We start from the raw sequence: 18538 nt of genomic DNA on the forward strand, positions 1-18538 counted from the left end.
ATTAGAGTACAATTTTTATTCCACGTACTAACTTCCGGATTTGTTTTCGTTTAAAATTTAGCGCCAGTTGAAATTCGCACTCCCTTCCCCTCTTATTGGCAGTGGAGATGAAGGCAATATTACAATAAATGAATATTGAAGGTTCCTCCCACCGGAGTGGGAGGAGAGAGAGAGGGAGAGAAGAAAGGACGTCTCCTTTTGACGCTATGCGTTGATACGTGAAGCTTCCTTTCTCTTTCCCCCCCCCTCCCCTCTCTCTGCCTGCCCCTCAGGAGCAAACTACTCACACATCTGCCATATTAGTAAAGGAGGAGGGGAGTGGGGGGGGAAGGGGGGAGAGTGAGAGAGAGCTCGAACGACCCAAGGAATTGTTCATATTTTATCATTACTTTTTCTTTTAAAGAAGCGGGGAGGGCAAGGAAGAAAGTGGAGGGTGTTTGAAAGTAATTGTCAATAAAATGCCAACCAGCTGCTCGGCCTACGGATGTACGGCGGTGTACAGGAAAAACACCAACACCAGCTTCCACAGGTAGGTGTGCAGAGTGAGTAAGAAGCGTGGTAGATGTGGCCTTGATCAGCCCGGGGTGAGTGAGGGAGGCGGGCTGCTTCCCCACTGAAGGTTAAGCCGGGCCTGCGGCCTGTTTAACTGGAGCGGCCGTTCCCATGGCTGCCGGCGCCTAACGGCCGTCTGGGGGAGGGGAAGAGGGGCTATTTGTCCTATTTCTAACTCTCTCTCCTCTTTCCCCACCCCCGCCTCAATATTTCATTATTTTTATTATTTAATATTCTGCGAATTTGTCGCCCAGTCTCTCCACACTCCACTTTCCCTGTCGTGCGGCGCCTACCTGCGGTCAGGGGGGGATTGAAGTCTGCCGCTGGCCGGCCGAATGCGGCATATTAATTTTTTTTCTCCCTCTGGCTGCCCAACATAGGGGAGGGAGGGGGGGGGCTACTGAAGGAGGGTGGGGGAGGGGAGGGCACGAGCGGCCGGAAGTGCGGAGCCGACGCCTGCCCTGCTTCGCGGCGGGATTACTTCCGGGAAGGCGCGGCGTAAGGGCGGAGTGGTCATCCGGCTCTACCCCTTTGCTCAGGCCCCGCCCCCTGTCCTGTCCTTCGTCGGCCCCGCCCCTGTTCCGTCGTCCACTCAGGCTCCGCCCCACCACCGCCTTCTAGCCCCGCCCCTAGCGTCCCCCCCCCACCCTGCCCCGCCCCTAGCTCTGGCCCTCGCTCCCTTGATGTCCATCACAAGAGCTTACGTGAGTAAGAAGTCTCGCAACACCAGGTTAAGGTCCAACAGGTTTGTTTGGCAGACTGGGAGTTCTGTTCACAAACAGGGCATATAAAAACACAAACTCAATTGTACAAAATAATGGTGGTTTTTGTGAGTCTTTACAGGTAATCACGTCTTAAAGGCACAGACAATGTGAGTGGAGAGAGGGTTAAGCACAGGTTAAAGAGATGTGTATTGTCTCCAGATAGGACAGTCAGTTTGATTTTGCAAGCCCAGGCAAGTCGTGGGGGTGACAGATAGTGTGACATGAACCCAAATCCCAGTTAAGGCCATCCTCATGTAAGTGAAACTTGGCTATTAGTCTCTGCTCAGCAACTCTGTGCTATCATGTGTCGTGAAGGCCGCCTTGGAGAACGCTTTCCCGAAGATCAGAGGCCGAATGCCCGTGACTGCTGAAGTGTTCCCCAATAGGAAGAGAACACTCCTGCCTGGTGATTGTCGAGCGGTGTTCATTCATCCGTTGTCATAGTGTCCGCACAGTCTCCCCAATTTACCATGCCTCGGGACATCCTTTCCTGCAGAGTATCAGGTAGACAATGTTGGCTGAGTCACAAGAATATGTACCATGTACCTGGTGGATGGTGTTCTCACCTGAGATGATGGCGTCCGTGTTGATGATCCAGCACATCTTGCAGAGGTTGCTGTGGCCCAGTTCTGTGGTGCCATGGTCACTGTTCTCCTGAAGGCTGGGTATTTTGCTGCGGACAATGGTCTGTTTGAGGTTGTGCGGTTGTTTGAAAGCAAGAAGTGGGGGTGTGGGAATGGCCTGGCGAGATGTTCATCTTCATCGATGACATGTTGAAGGCTATAATTAGTCTGATTCTCAATTGTATTGTCCACCCGAGTCTGTCGTGAGCGTATAATTTCAGCTACATGTTCATTTGTATCTCTTTTGTCAACCTGGAGATTCTGATTTGTTTTTCCTACCTTTCCCCTTTGTGGGAATATACTGTGACATTCTCTTTTAAAGGCAGCCCATTGTTTAGTTACGGTTTTGCCGATTTGCTTTTGATTCCAAATTTTCTGGGTCAGGTCCTTTGACTTTTGCCCAGTTAATTATTATTACTTTGGATTGCTCCTTGACCTTTTCCAAAGCCAACCTAAAGTTTATCATGAAATGATTGAGAGTCCCAAATGATGTGCCTTCATGAAGGAAGAGATAGAATATTTGTTTCCTTGCTAGCTACTGGAGAGGGGGAGTCAAATGTCTAATACTATGGGCATGCACTGAAGGTGAGAGGAGGAAAGTTTAAAGGAGATGTTTTGATTTGATTTATTGTCACATGTATTAGTATACAGTAAAAAGTGTTGTTTTGTGCATGCTATACAGTGAGGGATATAGTTTTTTTTACACAGAGAGTAATAGGTGTCTGGAACGCACTACCAGGAGTGGTGGTGGAGGCAGATACGATAGGGGCGGTTAGGGGGCTTTTAGATAAGCACATGAATGTGCAAGGAATAGAGTGATATGGATCAAGTGCAGGCAGAAGGGATTCGTTTAATTTGGCGTCACGTTCAGCACAACATTGTTGGCTGAAGGGCCTGTTCCTGTGCTGCACTGTTCTATGTTCTATTTTGTTGGGAGAATGGAAATGAGTCAGAAGTTGTCATATGCAATGGTACCAATGGCATAGAAAGAACAGCCATTCAGGTCAGATTTTCAGGATCTAAGGGGAAGTAGAGAGAGTGGAACTGGGAAGATAGCAAAGGTCAGTGCGTGGCTTGAAGCATGGTGAAAGAGTGAGTTTTGGGGCAGAAAGCAGCTAATCAAAAGAAAAGATTTGCACCTTAACAGGACTATAGCCAAAATTTTTACGAGTAGGTTCACTGCTGTGGTTGGGGAGGATTTAAGCAAATTTGCAAAGGGGTGAGGAATAAGATGATTGAAGTTGGAATACTAGGTGGTGCTAGAGAAGAGAATATTAGATGAGTGAAAGATTAAATGTTTTGGCAACAAACCTCTCTTTTCAGCAATATTCAAGTCCTGCACTATCAAGCAATTTTGTGTAAGCAATCCAATTAGCTTCTAGCTCTTTCCTCAGGACCCTGGAAAACTCTGCTCTTCAGTTCACCTTTTGAAATTTACCATTGAATCTGTTTTTGCAAGATTTTCAGTGCACTCCAGACAACAGCCTCCTTTTTTTAAAAAAAATTAATGGATCTCCTAATTTCCACTCTTTTTTTTCTTTGCCAATCACTTCAAATCAGTGGTTGGCACTGCTGCCTCACAGCGTCAGCAACTTAGGTTCGAATCCCAGCTTGGGTCACTGTGTGGAGTGTGCATGTCGTCCCCGTGTCTGTGTGGGTTTCCTCCTGCTGCTCCATAGACCAAAGATGTGCGGGTTAAGTAGATTGGCGATGTTAAATTGCCCCTTAGTGTCGGGGGGAGTAGCTAGGGTAAATGCACGGGGTTATGGGGATAGGGGCTGGGTGGGATTGTGGTTGGTGCAGACTCGATGGGCTGAATGGCCTCCTTCTGCACTGTAGGATTCTGTGCTGTCTCCTTATTGAGCTACCCAGCAGCACAAACAGTTTCACCATTTTTAACCTTCAGAATTTTGAAGGGATTTGGCTTTTAGATTGCTTATAGATTTACAGATCAGAGAGAGATGACCTGTTCTCCATTTGTCTTTTTGTTTCCGATTTTTAAGGTTTCCCTCTAACCCTCGGAGGCGGACGGAGTGGATACGGCTTGTCCGACGTGAAAACTTCAAGCCCAGCAAACACACTTTCCTTTGTTCAAAACATTTTGAGCAAACGTGCTTTGACCGCACAGGACAGACCAGGCGCTTGAGGGAAGATGCTGTCCCTACGATATTCGACTTTCCACCACATATGCAAAACGTAAGGCCTGGATCTTGCTGGTACTAAGCTCTAAAAATCATAGCATCCCTGGAGTGCAGAAGGAAGTCATTTGGCCTTTCGAGTCTGTACCGACTCTCCGACAGAGCATCTTTCCCAGGCTCTATCCCTGTGACCCCACACTTTTACCCCACTAATCCCCCTAACCTACAGACCTTTGGACATGAAGGGGCAGTTGAGCATGGCCAATCCACCTAACCTGCACATTTTTGGAGTATGGGAGGAAACCAGAGCACTCAGGAAATTCACGCAGACTGTCACCCAAGGCCAGAACCTGGCTCCCTGATGCTGTGAGATAGCAGTGTAACCACTGTGTCACCAGGACAGTCATTAACATAATGTCAGAAATCTGAGCAGGAGAAGACCGTGCAGCCTGTCAAATCTGCTCCACCATTAGGTATGATTGATCATACATACAATCCCTACAGTGCAGAAGGAGGCCATTCAGCCCATCAAGTCTGCACTGATGACAATCTTGCTGACAATGGACAGACATGTCTGTAACCCCACGTATTTATCCTGTAATCCAGCTGACACTTGGGACAATTTACCATGGCCAGTCAGCACATCTTTGAACTCTGAGAGGAAACCCATGCAGACACGGGGAGAACATGCAAACTCCACACAGACAGTAACCCAAGCTGGGATCGAACCTGGGTCCCTGATCCTGTGTGGCAGCAGTAATAACCACTGTGCTGCCCCTCATCGGCTTCATCTCCATTTTCCTGCCTGCTCCCGGAATCCATGATTTCCTGGGAAACTATAAATGTGTCTATCCTTAAATATATTTGATGAGGAAACATCCACAACCCTCCAGGGTAGAAATTCCAAAGATTCACAATTCTTTGGGCAAAGAACTTTCTCTTCATCTCAGTCCTAAATTACTGCCCTTTCTCCTGAGACTGTCCTGTGTTCTCCATTCCCAAGCTAGGCGATACAGCCTGTCAGCTTCTACTGCATCAAGTCCTTTCAGAACCTTGTACAGTGAGCTCACCTCTCTGAGAATACAAGCATGGGGCAGCACAGTGATTAGCACTGCTGCTTCACAGCACCAGGGAACTGGGTTCAATTCCAGCCTTGGGTGACTGACTGTGTGGAGTCTGCACATTCTCCCCATGTCTGCGTGGGTTTTCTATGGGTGCTCCAATTTCCTCCCACAGTGTGAAAGAGGTGTGGGTTAGCCATGGATTGGCCATGCTAAGTTGCCTCTTTGTGTCGGGGGATTATAAGGGTAGATACATGTGGTTATGGGGATAGGGCCTGGGTGGCATTGTTTTAAGTGCAGGCTTGATGGGCCAAATGGCTTCCTTCTGCACTGTAGGGATTCTATGAGTATAGACTCAATTTATCCACCCGCTAAAGTATTTTGTATTGGATTTTCATGTGGTTGGTGCCCCTAATTGTCGTTAGTATAGGAGAAGACTGCATGCTGTGAGACTTCACTCCTGACCTGGCTGGTTCCATTGCAGGGATAAGCATCTCGTCGCCTTTCGCAATCTTCATTGATTCAGGCCAGCATTTCAAGGAGTTGTGGTTCACGCCTCCTGAGAGGCGTCATGAACTATAGTCTGCAATGAACAAACCTTTTGAAAGATAACTTCGAAAGCTCTTACCCATATCCACAGCAATTCAGCTAAGATCCTTGGACTGCACCTTCCAAATCTGTGACCACTCCCATCAAGAGCAGCAGTTACATGAGAATGCCATCACCTGCATGTTCCCCTCCGAGTCACTCACCATCCTAACTTGGAAATATATCACCATTCCTTCGCAGTCGCTGGGTCAAAATCCTGGAATTCCGTCCCTAGCAGCATTGTGGGTAAACCAACAACACATGGATTGCAGCGATTCAAGAGGGCAGCTCACTACCATTTTCTCAAGACAACTAGGGATGGACAATAAATGCTGGCGAGCCAGCGATGCCCTTGTCCCACAAATGAGTAAGAAAAAATATCTGCTATACTAACTCTTGCCCTTCCACCCACTCCCAATTATTCCTCATATCCTCCATGCTAACTCAGTACACTGCTATGTCCATTCACTCTGCACAGAACCAATATAGTAATGGCATGTGTGGAAAGGCTTTAACAAACTACCATTCATAATTTCCTTAAAAACTTGTTATTATAAACCTATGAAATTGTCAATCAACCAAACCTTTTAAGGTATTAATAGCAGAGACTACAGGCACTTGGTACCACTCTATCTTGTGTACATAAGAAATAGGAGCAGGAGTAGGCCATCTAGCCCTTCGAGCCTGCCCCGCCATTCAATAAGATCATGGCTGATCTGTCGCTGCTCAGTTCCACTTTCCCGCCCTCTCCCCATAACCCTTAAACCCCTCTCTTATCAAAAACCCATCAACCCGCATCTTAAAAATATTTAGCAAGGCAGCCTCCACCACTTCAACAGGCAGAGAATTCCAGAGTATGCTTAATGAGGCTTGGCTGAGATCACATATGCTCCATTAATCTGTTGAAACAGGTGCACTGAAGGGAGAAACTTATTTGATTGACTACTTTTTCTCTTGGATCTATTTTGTCAAGGAGCACAATGTTTATTTATACCTTTACCTTTTTGTTGCCCCCCACCCCACCATCTTGTTGCCCCCTTTCTGCCTCCCTTTTGTTTCCCTGCCTCTGTGCCCCACCAGCTCCCTGTTGCCCCTTCATTTGCCTCCCTGTCGCCACCAATTCTCAGCCTCCTTATCACTCTCCTTTCTCTCCACCTCTCAGTTGTCGCCCCCTCTGTCTCCCTATGTCTCCCCTTCTCTCAATCTCCCTTTCCCACCTTCCCTCCACTTATATCGCTTCCATGTCTCTCCACCTCCCCCCTCCACCTCGTTGTGGCCTTCCATCCCCAGTCTTGCCACCTCCCAGTCATCCCTACCATGCCTGATTGGTACATTCTTCACATGAGCCAGCAATTGGACATGACTGGGCTAAGAAAAGGGAAAAAAGATAAATGTTTATGGAGACGGAGATTAAAGCTAATCTCAAAGAGAGACACCAACATTTGGAAGTATCTTGTATTTAATTGCCAAGACTTCTTGTACCACAGCCTGGGATTGACAGTCAGGGTATGAAAATTGTCCTCTGCCCCAGTGGTAGAGAAAGGACAATCAGTTGGGGTTCCTGGTCATTGTACACTGTCCATAAAGTGCCTGTAAATACATAGAGGATAAACTTGGGGTTGGACTTGACTGCAGCTAACCTCAGTCCGTTGAATAGCCTTCCAACATCTGTCTGTCACAATACTAAATTTGTGTGTATATGTGTGCTTGTATTTACAGAAATTAGTATCCAGGAAAACCCCTCTGACATCTGCGGGTATTAGTAATCAGCAGGATCCATCCAAGTCTAGCACTAGCACTAGCACTAGTACGACCAGCACTAGCACCAGTACTAATATCCGTACCTGCGCCACCAGCAGCACAGAGGTTTTCCAAGAGCACAGTTACTGTTTGGCGAACCCGGTTGTGGCCAAGAGGAAGGTATTCCAATTGCAAGACGAAGTGGACTACCTCAGACAGCAGATAAGGATCAGCAGGCAGAGGGAACGTCGGGTGGTCAAGAAATGGAGAGGGATCAGCAATCTGTTGGAAGAACTGAAAGAGAAAAACCTTTTGCCTCGGGGCAGGGGAGCGGAGCTTGTTCAGTCCGTCCTGACCGATGAATCTTTTAAAAGCAGATGAGCTCAGCGGACTCTCCACAAGTGCAAGGGTACAGTGACCAGACAAAGGCAGTTTTGCTTCGTTTTACTGTCCGCTTCTTCTGACCCGAAAGCACAGGAACGAATATTTTTTGAACGGCCCTTTTACTTTACCAAACTCTGGATACTATTGATTTATTGGTTGTTGTTTGCTTCAGCAGTCGATATAAAAAACATTCATGAGTGATGCACATTGCATTTGTAGACTTGAAATGTAACCAAGTGGTGCAGCTGTTGTTATAGAGGACACTGGTGTATGATTTAGTGACAATAGACATCTGCTTGTGAAACATAACCAGAATAGGTACTCTCTCTGTCATGGCTTGCCAGAAAATTCTGACCAGTTAAGTGGAGCCATGCCATGACAATGAGTTGTAATTCAGTGGCTCCTGACAAATTACTAGCCAACTATGTGCCTTGACACCAGATTCAGAAGGGAAGCCCTTCTGAGCCACCGTAACCTTTCTGTTTCCCATACCAATTGCCCTCTGCGATTCCCAATCAGTGCTCAAGATTGGACAGTTTCATGCTATGTACTTGCACACACCACAAGCTGGATTGAGACTGCAACTGATCCGTTTGAAACAGGCTTTTTACAGTGAGTGATAGAAGGAGAAACATTTATCCTACTAATTGAATAGAATATCATCACTAACAGGTGCTGACCAGAAAATCAGACTCCTGTGTCTTTGCAGATGTCACAGGCATCTATCCCTGCAACACGAGGAACCCAAACAAAGATGCAGTTTTCAGAACCGACTGTGGTGGTAGGTCATTATCAATTGATAAATGTATTTTTTTAAAGTGGCAAATAAAGTATTTTGAATTTCGGGAAATCTATTAAGTATGCATCGAGTGCTTGTGCAACCAACAGGGCAAGCCAGGCGATGTGCACTCAGCAGGCTGGAAATAAACAACTCCTGACAGTACAAGATAAATGCACAGACCTCCACTTCATTTGTTGTTGACCCTTGGCAGCGGGACCGAGCTCGCACCTAGATGAAGCAATGGAGGTCATTGGTCAGTTGAATGTCTTCTGATAATGCATCAGCATTATGTGTTTTTTTTTTAAAAACATTTCTCAGCTCGTAAGTGAGACCTCAAGACATTCTGCTAATTACTCAGCTGGTTAAGAGAATGACTGGCTGAGACACACAAGTAAGGTTTGCCGGCCTCAGTTCTTGGTTTGTACTTAATTAGCTGCTGTTTTGTCAAGGAGAGTATGGGAGCATAAATAATTGGTATTATGCCTACCACCACCCCCCACCCCCACTTCACCCCAATTACCCCCACACCCATCATCCTGGCAACAGGACAGATGTCTGGAAATTGACCAAGGTGCTGACCTCTAGCTACCAGGTCTAAAAGTGCAAGGAATGCCAGCAATTGCAGTCTGTGACCAATTCTACAGAATATCCACTTGCATGAGGCATGAAGGAAGAAATTGCACCCCGTGGATTTGTAACCCTGGATTGATTTTTAGAAAAGAGAGTTGGCAGAAAAAAGAAAGGGAAATAGAAGAAAAATATATAAAAACGTTAAATGGCCTGGGGGATTTTTTTTTAAGATTAAGTTAAAATGATCCATGTATTAAAATCAGATACTTCCAAAGTGTCTTTACAAATCAACTTCTCTGTTTGTCTTGCCCATTTGAATTATTTATTTTCAAATGTAAACATTCAGGGAAGAATAATTTATATAATTTTTGCATGTGCCTTGCTGGGGTAGGGGGGAAGAGGGAGTTTTCCCCAGAGTGGCACCAGCGACTGTGGAGACAGGTAGACAGCGGAGAACAACGTGCCGGTTACCTGACATATTGCCGCCACCCCTTGATTTTCCTAATGGTTTAGGGGACATGATGGTTTCCAGCCCAGCAGTGGCGGAAATGCCATTGACCCCCATTAAAGTGCTAATTGAAGCAACAAAGTCATTTTGCCAGCATCACACGGGCCACCCCTGTTATGTCCACACTCTGGCAAGTAAAAGCAGGTGCCTGCACAGGCAACTGGATGGGGAGACTGCAATTCCGATGAAGCATTTGAATGCTACTGACTGCTGTTTTCCCAAGGGATGCCCTGGTCATGGAGATTGATGTCCCCCAATAACTGTGGGCCTCATGGGGGTCTGAGCTGTTTTCTCCGCCCTCCCCCCGCCCCCCATTTCTGAGGGTGGCGGGTGGCTCCAGTTGCCACTCCTGTTGCTTGGACCTCAGCAGCACTTCCATTAATCACGCTATGAGGGTTACTGACCATCCTTGAAGTGGGCCGCACCCCTGCCATCCCTAATTAGACAATGAGCATGGAGGTAGCCCACTGATTGAATCTTACTGAAGTAGCTTGCAGAAACGCTACAATGTCAAGCAGAACAGGACCTGAAAACAGCTCCAGTGTCAGATTCCCAACACTTATAGAAAAATTCAACTGATAGATTCCCAAGAACCAGGAATAAGCAGTTTTCATCTAAAACTCTCAACGTTGCTGCCTGCAAAATAATCTTTCCCATAAAGTTTGCATAATACGATTGGAAAAAAATCCACATTATGCCTCATGTACCGTTCCCTGTGTGGGGAAGAAATAGTCTTTATTGCCTCTTTAATCTCTCTCCATCGCTGCTCACCTCTTCAGTCTTAGGCTTGCATCTTCTCTCAGTATCAGTTCCTCCCTGCTGCAATCAGTGGAAATAGATTGAAGGTGAATGATGAGCAAACCAGAACACACTATTCGAAAGAGTGGTGGGAGCAGATTAAATAATACATTTGAAAAAGAAATTGGATAAATTCCTGAAGGGAAAAGTTTGCACGGCACTGGAGCTAAGTGGAGAGCTCTCTCAAAGACAGAATGTGCCCATTCATTCCCTCATTCTAAATCATAGAATCCTACAGTGCGGAAGGAGGCCATTTGGCCCATCAAGTCTGCACTGACCACAATCCCACTCAAGTCCTATTCCCATAATCCGTGCATTTGCCCTACCTAGTTCCCTGAGTTCTTTGAGCCACTCAAGTTCAAGGGGCTAATACACCTAACCCACACATCTTTGAACTGCCTTTCTTTGTTTCCATTAGCTGTTGGACAATTAAAGGGGGAACAGCAAGTTATGGGGAAAGTACTATTGTTAAATTCTGCTTTACCTCTACTTTTACAACAAATTTCTTCAACAAGGAAGAAATATTATTATCGTTAGTCTCTTTCGCTATCTTACATAGAAACTAGAAGCAACAGTAGACCATTTGATCCTTTGAGTCTGCTTCACCATGTATTATGACCATGTCTGATCATTGAATTCAATATCTTGATTTCCTTCCCCCCCCCCGCCTCCCCCCATATCCATTGATCCTTTCAACACTTAGAACTTTATCTAATTCTTGAAATTACACAACATTTTGGCCTCAACCGCTTTCTGTGGTAGTAAATTCCAGACATTCACCACGCTCTGGGTGAAAAAATTTCTCCGCACCTCAGTTCTAAAATGTTTACCCTTTATCCTCAAACTATGACCCCTAGTTCTGGACTCCCCCACCACTGGGAAACATTATTTCTGAATCTACACTGTCTAACCTGTTAGAATTTTATACGTTTCTATGAGATCCCATCTCACTCTTCTAAACTCATGAATATAATTCTAACTGATTTAGAATCTCCTCATATGACAGACCTGCCAAACCAGGAATCAGCCAGGTAAACCTTTGCTGCAGTACCAATTATGGGGTATATTCTAAAGTGACTGTGTTTTGAACAGTAGAAGGCATAACTTATTGTCTCCTGATCATTGTTACCCAATCTGGTTGTACAAATTCTTTGGAGCTTGAGAGCAGCTCTTAGGCCAAAGGCGATAGTGGAGCGATGGTAATATCGCTGAACTAGTAATCCAGAAGCCCAGGCTAATGCTCTGGAGTCAAGGGTTCAAATCCCACCACAGGTGCTCATGAAATATAAATTCAATTAATCTGCCTCAGTAATGGTGACTGTGCAAAAAATTGGTGTAAAAGTCCATTGAGTTCACTAAAGTCCTGTAGGGAAGGAAATCTGCTGCCCATTCTGGTCAGGCTTATGTGTGACTCCAGATCCACAGCCGTGTGCTTGGCTCTGGTGAGTGGAATGTTGTTGCGAGCCACTCAAGTTCAAGGGCAATTAGGGATGGGCAGCCTCGCCTCACCCCATGAAAGGATTTTTTTTTAAGGAGGTTTTCAATCACATTGCAGTTGTTTGCGGTTGACTTGAGCAGCCTGTCCTTCTCCACCAATTCTCCTCGTTGATCCACTTAAGTGACTGCCCTGTAATCTCTTTCAGCATAGCTAGCACAGTTCCAGCTGCACTGCCTGCACCATCACCTCTACCATTTCACCATCGGGTGGCACAGTGGTTAGCACTGCTGCCTCACTGCGCCAGGGACCTGGGTTCAATTCCCGGCTTGGGTCGCTGTCTGTGTGGAGTTTGCACGTTCTCCCCGTGTCTGCATGGGTTTCCTCGGGTGGCTCCAGTTGCCTTTCACACTCCAAAGATGTGTGGGTTAGGCGGATTGGCCATGATAAGTTGCCCTTTAGTGTTCAAAGATGTGTGAATTAGGTTGATTGGCAATGGTAAATGCACAGGGTTACAGGGATGGGGGTGTAGTGGGGCTGAGTAGAGTGGATGCAGACTCAGTGGGCTGAATGGTCTCCTTCTGTACTGTAAGGATTCCAAGGTTCTATGGTCCAGTCCAGATCCCTGTTCATCAACCCCATGCTATCCCTTGATGATGTTGTGCAGTCACATCCTAAAGACACTTTGATTTGCCCAGCTTTGACTCACTACCCTGGGCTCCACAGCTATTACTAAGTGGTTCATTTACTTATCTGACAAAGCTTTGAGCAGCCTGAACAAAAACGAAAGCTATCCTGATCATTTCTCACCTAAAATTAAACTCCACACCCCAACGATTTTGTCCATTCCTCTCGCTGCTTGCCAAGGTTAAACCTGCATTGTCCACTCTGAGTTGAAGTTCAAACTCCATTTCCTAGCCTTCACCGAACCCTGACCACCACCATTCCCATTTCTGCAATGCTCCCTGTTTCCATCTCTCCTTTGCTCCATCACTGCTAAAACTTCCACCCCACCTACTTGATGCCCAACATTTCCCAACTAAATGCCTAAGTTCCCAAACTCCCAAATCATCCAAAACTTCACCAACTGCAACCTATTCCATAATAAGACCTGTTCATTGACCACCTGTTTTTGGTAGTCTTCACCCTGTCCTGAAGAACTGATTTTCAAAATTACCCAATTCACCATTTACAAATATCAGAAGCCAGCTCTAAACCTCTCCCTTTACCCGTATCTTCCTCCACATTTTCTCTTACTTCGTATCACTTCACCTCAGCATCAGCCTCCCCAGTTCCTCAGCCCACTTCATTTTATGAAATATCTTCTGGTCATCTTACTATGTTGAAGATGTTTTTTTAAAAAAAAATCATCATTGAGCAAGTCTCTGACCTTCTTCATGTTTCTGCCTTCCTTCTAAAGATGTCCACATTCTTGCCTACAAAAAAAATTACATGGAAACAGAGGAATCTCAGTGTATGAATGAAGGAGAGAAAATTCTCCTTAAAATTTGGAAGGGATAACTGAGATAGTGGGCTCAAGATTAGGCTCCCTTTTCCCCACTTCTCCAGCACCACCCCGATAGGCAAGAGAAGCTTGGGACCTGGCGTTTGAAAATTTCAATCCTGATATTCCATCCCACCACATTTGCATTTGCATTCTTTTTAGGCACAGTTTTTGAATTATGAGTGTTCCATATTGCTATTAACATGTTTAATTCAGGTTCCCACAGTGCAAATGTGATTTCAATTTTAAATTTAATTGATTTAAATTTAAGAACTAATGGACATGTTTCCCAGGGCACTCGGAACCTGGCAGCAAGACAGAGACAAAAGAAGCTCCCAGCTCCCTCAGCTTAGTGCTTTTTAGAGCACTCCTTGAGGGCCAAGAGGAACAGGGGTCCTCATTTTTCCAAGAGTACTCCACAAAGGTCTCAATCAGTAACCCACCTCCTGATCTCTTCATCCTGATATTGCCCAGCTCTGTGTGCCCCTTCCCGACCACCCATCCCATCCCCATCATAATCCAATCTCTGCTGTCCCCACCTCAGTTTCCTGTGGCTGGTTTCTCTGCCCAGCTGCTGGGCTAGAAACACAAGAAGGAAATCTTCAATGAGATCCTGCTGTTTTAGATGCATTAGCACGCTCACCTGTACTCCACCCTTAAATATTGGAGCCACAAACTATTTGATCAGGCACTTATTAACAAGGTGGCACAAACTTTATATCAGCAAGGGTTTTTCACACACCCGGTTATTAGATTTTGGAATTCATTATCGCAAGTAAATGTTGAAATCAAATCCTTTGTGACATTTAAGAGAGAATTACATAAACATTTGAAGAGAAAGAGCTTGGAAATGGGATTAGAACAGGCAGCACAGTGGTTAGCACTGCTGCCTCACAGCGCCAGATATCTGGGTTTGATTCCTGGCTTGGGTCCAGTTTCCTCCCACATCCCAAAAACGTGCTCTTAGGCTGATTAGTGTAATAAATTATCCCTAAATTAGTCTTCCCTCAGTCTTCCCCAATAGTTGTAGACAAAGGTCATGGGTAGAGGAGGGCACTCATAATGTTAAAATGGCGGCGCGGGCTCATTGCGCCAAAGGCCCTGTTTCCCGTGCTGTGTTGTTCTTTGTTCTTTGGTCTTTGTTCTTTGGGTCACTGTCTGCGTGGAGTCTGCATGTTCTCCCCATGTCCATGTAGGTTTCCTTCAGGTGCTCCAGTTTCCTCTCACAGTCCAAAACACATGCTGGTTAGTTGGATTGGCCATGCTAAATTGTCTGTTAGTGTCAGGGGTAAATGTGTGAGGTTGCAGGGATAGTATCTGGGGGAGATCATTGTTTGTCTGAATGGCCTCCTTCTGCACTGTACAGATTCTATGATTCTAAATGATTCCCATATAGGGTTAATAGATAGCAGCACAGGAATGGGAGGCTAAGTGACCACACCTATATTTTTACATATTATTCTTTTTATCAGGGTGAGAAGTTTATTAATGCATTTTGAATAACAATTTGTTTTTGATTTTCATTTATTCTTTCATTTTTAGGGTGTTGCTCAGAAATGCATTAAGCTCCACAGACCTAGAAGAGATCCCAGCAAGCAGAAGGGTCATGACTGCTGCAGCAGTAGCGTCCTGTTAAGTCTAATTGGCTGCCCTGCAGTTTATTGTACCTGCCATAGATATGAAGTGTGTTGCAGTAGAAAAAGGAGCAAGTATGTTCAGTACAAGGCCATGCATACAACCTACAGATTTTAAGCACTGAGCAGTGTCCATAACTATCAGCAACACAGGTACAAGTGGGATGTGGGAGGGTGAAGGGAAGGGAAGGATGGAAGGAGATAATGTCTATGGACAAATTTAAAACTTATTCTTGTTTTGTTGTTCGCATGTGATGTCTATTGCAGCACTGTTGGAACATTGGTTGGATAAACAAACTCTTTTTAAGTTGTCCTGACGGTTGAATAAACCAAATCAGCGAGCAGCAAAGTTATTCAGACCAGAAAAGTCAAACCCTTATCAGTGCTGAGTTATCTAAGTCTCAACTGAGGCAAGAACAGAAAGATTTAAAACTGCTCCCGATCCCCCTTGAATTAGAGGCAAATCAACCAGAGTTATTGCTCTCAAACCAGCCAGCACCACTGTAGAGCACATAGGCAAACATGGGGCCAGAGCAGCGTTTATTTTTGATACCCTCTTCCCCTGCTTCACTTAAGGTGGATAACTGAGTGGCCACCAGTGATTTTCTACACTTCAGAAGGTAGAATCCCTTCCAATTCATCTGCAGCTAATTTTAAGAGAAGACTGGGAATGGGTGAACTGCCCTTATAAGGGAAAGACTGTGCAGGAGATCTAGCAAATGATGAGATAGAAGGAGGATAACCTTCAATGCTGTCACAACCCTGGAGATTAATGGGCCCAGGAACAAAAAAAACAGGAGTAGATCTTTCGGCTCCTCAATTGGATGATTGTTCATCTGCATTCTTATCTCCTTCTATCCACCTTCATTCCATAATCTTCAATACCCATATCTAACAATAAATGATCCTGTTCAGCTTTGAAATGTTAACTTGACCACACCCACCCCATCAGTTTCTTTTTATGGGAGAGAGTTCCCAATTTCCGCTACTGTTTGTGTGGAAATGATATAGGATCACCACTAGCCAGGAGCACTTACTCCAAATTTAGCACTTAATGCAAATGTGAGAGATCACTAGAATGTGGTCATTTTTCTTTATGGAATTGTTGATTCCCTACAGTGCAGAAAGAGGCCATTTGGCCCATTGGGCCTGCACCAACTACAATCCCACCCAGGCCCTATCCCCGCAACCCCGTGTATTTACCCTGCTAATCCCCCTGACATTAAGAGTTAATTTAGTATGGCCAATCAACCTAACCCACACATCTTTGGAGTGTGGGAAGAAACCCACGCAGACACGGGGAGAACATGCAAACTCCACACGGACAGTGACCCAAAGCTGGAATCGAACCTGGGTTCCTGGTGCTGTGATGCAGCAGTGCTAACCACTGTTATACTTTTAAGTAAATGATCATTTAACTCAGCTTGGATCACGCCCAGAGTCAGCTTTGATCTGTCTGTGTCAGTTGCTTATCAAAAGCAGTCATATGGAGGCCTAGGGTATGTAGAAAGAACAAAAGGAAAGATATTGAAAATGATTGAAAGGCTGTACATGCTGATTGTTTCAATCCAAAGGATTTTCCAGATCAGAGTAAATTTCACAATGTGATAAACGTGTATATTCTTAATGTAACTTTATATCACAACATTGAGGAATCAAACAGAAGAATGATATTGATAGTGACAAATTCCACAGATGAGAATGGAAAGGAACAGAGAACCTGGAAGCAGAAGAAAATAGCAGAAATGGAAGATAATAAAAAAAATGCAAGTTAATGTTGAAATGTAAATAAGAGAAATAAGAATAATGTAAGAAAATACTAATTGATTTTTTTTTAAATTAAGTTTGCAGAATCAGGCTGATACTGCAGAACTTGTAGCATAAAAAAACCTTTTGTACTGGAGAAATCAGGAAAAAAGTGATAAATAAAGAGTAATAATGGTCACTAATTCTGTTGAGATTTCACATGATGTTGAAAAACTTCAACAGATGTCAACTACTTATCAAAAATTTTCAGTCTAGGGGATTATTTGCTATCTTGGACATGATCTATTTTATGATTTATCTTTATGTTGATGCACCGAGACTATTACTTGAGACTTCACATCAACTACAAGAATTTAGTTTGTTGCAGGCAGCAGTGAAGTTAACGCCAGCCAACCTGTTCAACACAGCTTGCTCTATGACCTATGAAATGATGATTTATGTGTATGTAACAAAATCATTGCATTGAATGTGTAGCATTGTAAATTTTGACTGCTGTTTGCACAGACAGTACAAATGCATAAGATATATTTTCAAATCAGCTCTTCTGAAATCTGTATTTTGCTGTGCTCAGTCTTGCTTATTCTGCATTCCCCCTCCCGCTCCACTCCCCTCCCCTCCCCTTTGGTTCACTATTGATAGTCAGGTCTTCAGCTGTTGCACTCTCTGAAATTCCCATCCTAACCTCAACTTCTCCATCCGAATCTCATAAAATCATAGAATTTCTATGGTGCAGATTAGGCCATTTGGCCCATCGAGTCTGCACCGACTTGCTGACAGAGTATCTTACCCAGGCCCTCTCCCCCGCCCTATCCCTGTAACTCCACACATTTCCCATGGCTAATCAATCTAACTTACACATCTTGGGACACCAAGGGACAATTTAGCATGGCCAATCCACCTAACCTGCACATCTTTGGACTGTGGGAGGAAACTGGGGCATCTGGAGGAAACCCATGCTGACACAGGGAGAATGTGCAAACTCCCGCACAGACAGTGATCCAAGGCCAGAATTGAACCCGGATCCCTAGAACTGTGAGGCAGCAGTGCTAACCACTGTGCTACCGTGCCGTCCTCCGTAGGAAAGAAAGCTCTTCCGAACCCATTCTTTCCCTGATTTTTGGTCACCCCTTTGAAAGATCTGGCTCACCTCCCAAAGTTGAGGGGAGTGTGGGTTTGGGGTTGCGGTGGAAGGCAATAGATCACATCGACACCACTCTGTGACAGAGAGTGCTATTCTACCACAGACTGCTTCAGTGCATTTCGATAAGGCTTTAATAGAGGGGGTGGGGGGGGGGGGGGGGGGGGATCGTGGCTTAAATAGAACACCACACTTAAAATGTGTAAATGCTTCAATGAGGCAGATCTCAGTTTGACCGAAATGGTTACCTGTCCCACAATCCTGTGAACTGCCTGCTATCAGTTGTGATGACTGTGGAGGTTCTACTTCTGAATGGAAGCAGCTAACTGAGGAAACCTCATGGACTTAAACTGGAGAACAAAGATGGGTGAAGAACAGCGTGTGTGTTCCCTTGGGTACGACGGTTTGCAGCAATACATGCATTATAGATCCTGGCATTGAATTTAATATGAATTATATTTTGTTCCTTCATCATTGATGTTCAGAGGACTGTGTACCGTTGTGACAAATTCAATAAAAGAGTACTTTTTTCAGGAAAAAAAGAGGTTAGACT

General features: G+C 45.0%; 1 protein-coding gene across 2 annotated transcripts; it reads left to right on the forward strand.

Moving 5' to 3' along the window:
* The first annotated feature begins 201 nt into the window (after positions 1 to 201).
* On the forward strand, positions 202 to 18142 carry LOC145358804 (THAP domain-containing protein 2-like). Of its 2 annotated transcripts, XR_013889509.1 has the most exons (4): positions 202 to 529; positions 3943 to 4135; positions 7446 to 8631; positions 14989 to 18142. XR_013889509.1 is itself a non-coding variant. In XM_080213118.1 (3 exons), the coding sequence occupies exons 1-3, from the start codon at positions 459 to 461 to the stop codon at positions 7845 to 7847; spliced, it is 666 nt and encodes a 221-aa protein (XP_080069244.1). In that variant the 5' UTR covers positions 202 to 458; the 3' UTR covers positions 7848 to 8694. The 2 variants fall into 2 exon arrangements, 1 of the variants encoding a protein (XP_080069244.1); XM_080213118.1 differs by lacking the exon at positions 14989 to 18142 and having other exon boundaries at positions 7446 to 8694.
* Positions 18143 to 18538: the final 396 nt, after the last annotated feature.

The sequence above is a fragment of the Carcharhinus amblyrhynchos genome, chromosome 2 (assembly GCF_965287045.1).
Source record: "Carcharhinus amblyrhynchos chromosome 2, sCarAmb.v2.hapA, whole genome shotgun sequence".
Taxonomy (NCBI): Eukaryota; Metazoa; Chordata; class Chondrichthyes; order Carcharhiniformes; family Carcharhinidae; genus Carcharhinus; species Carcharhinus amblyrhynchos.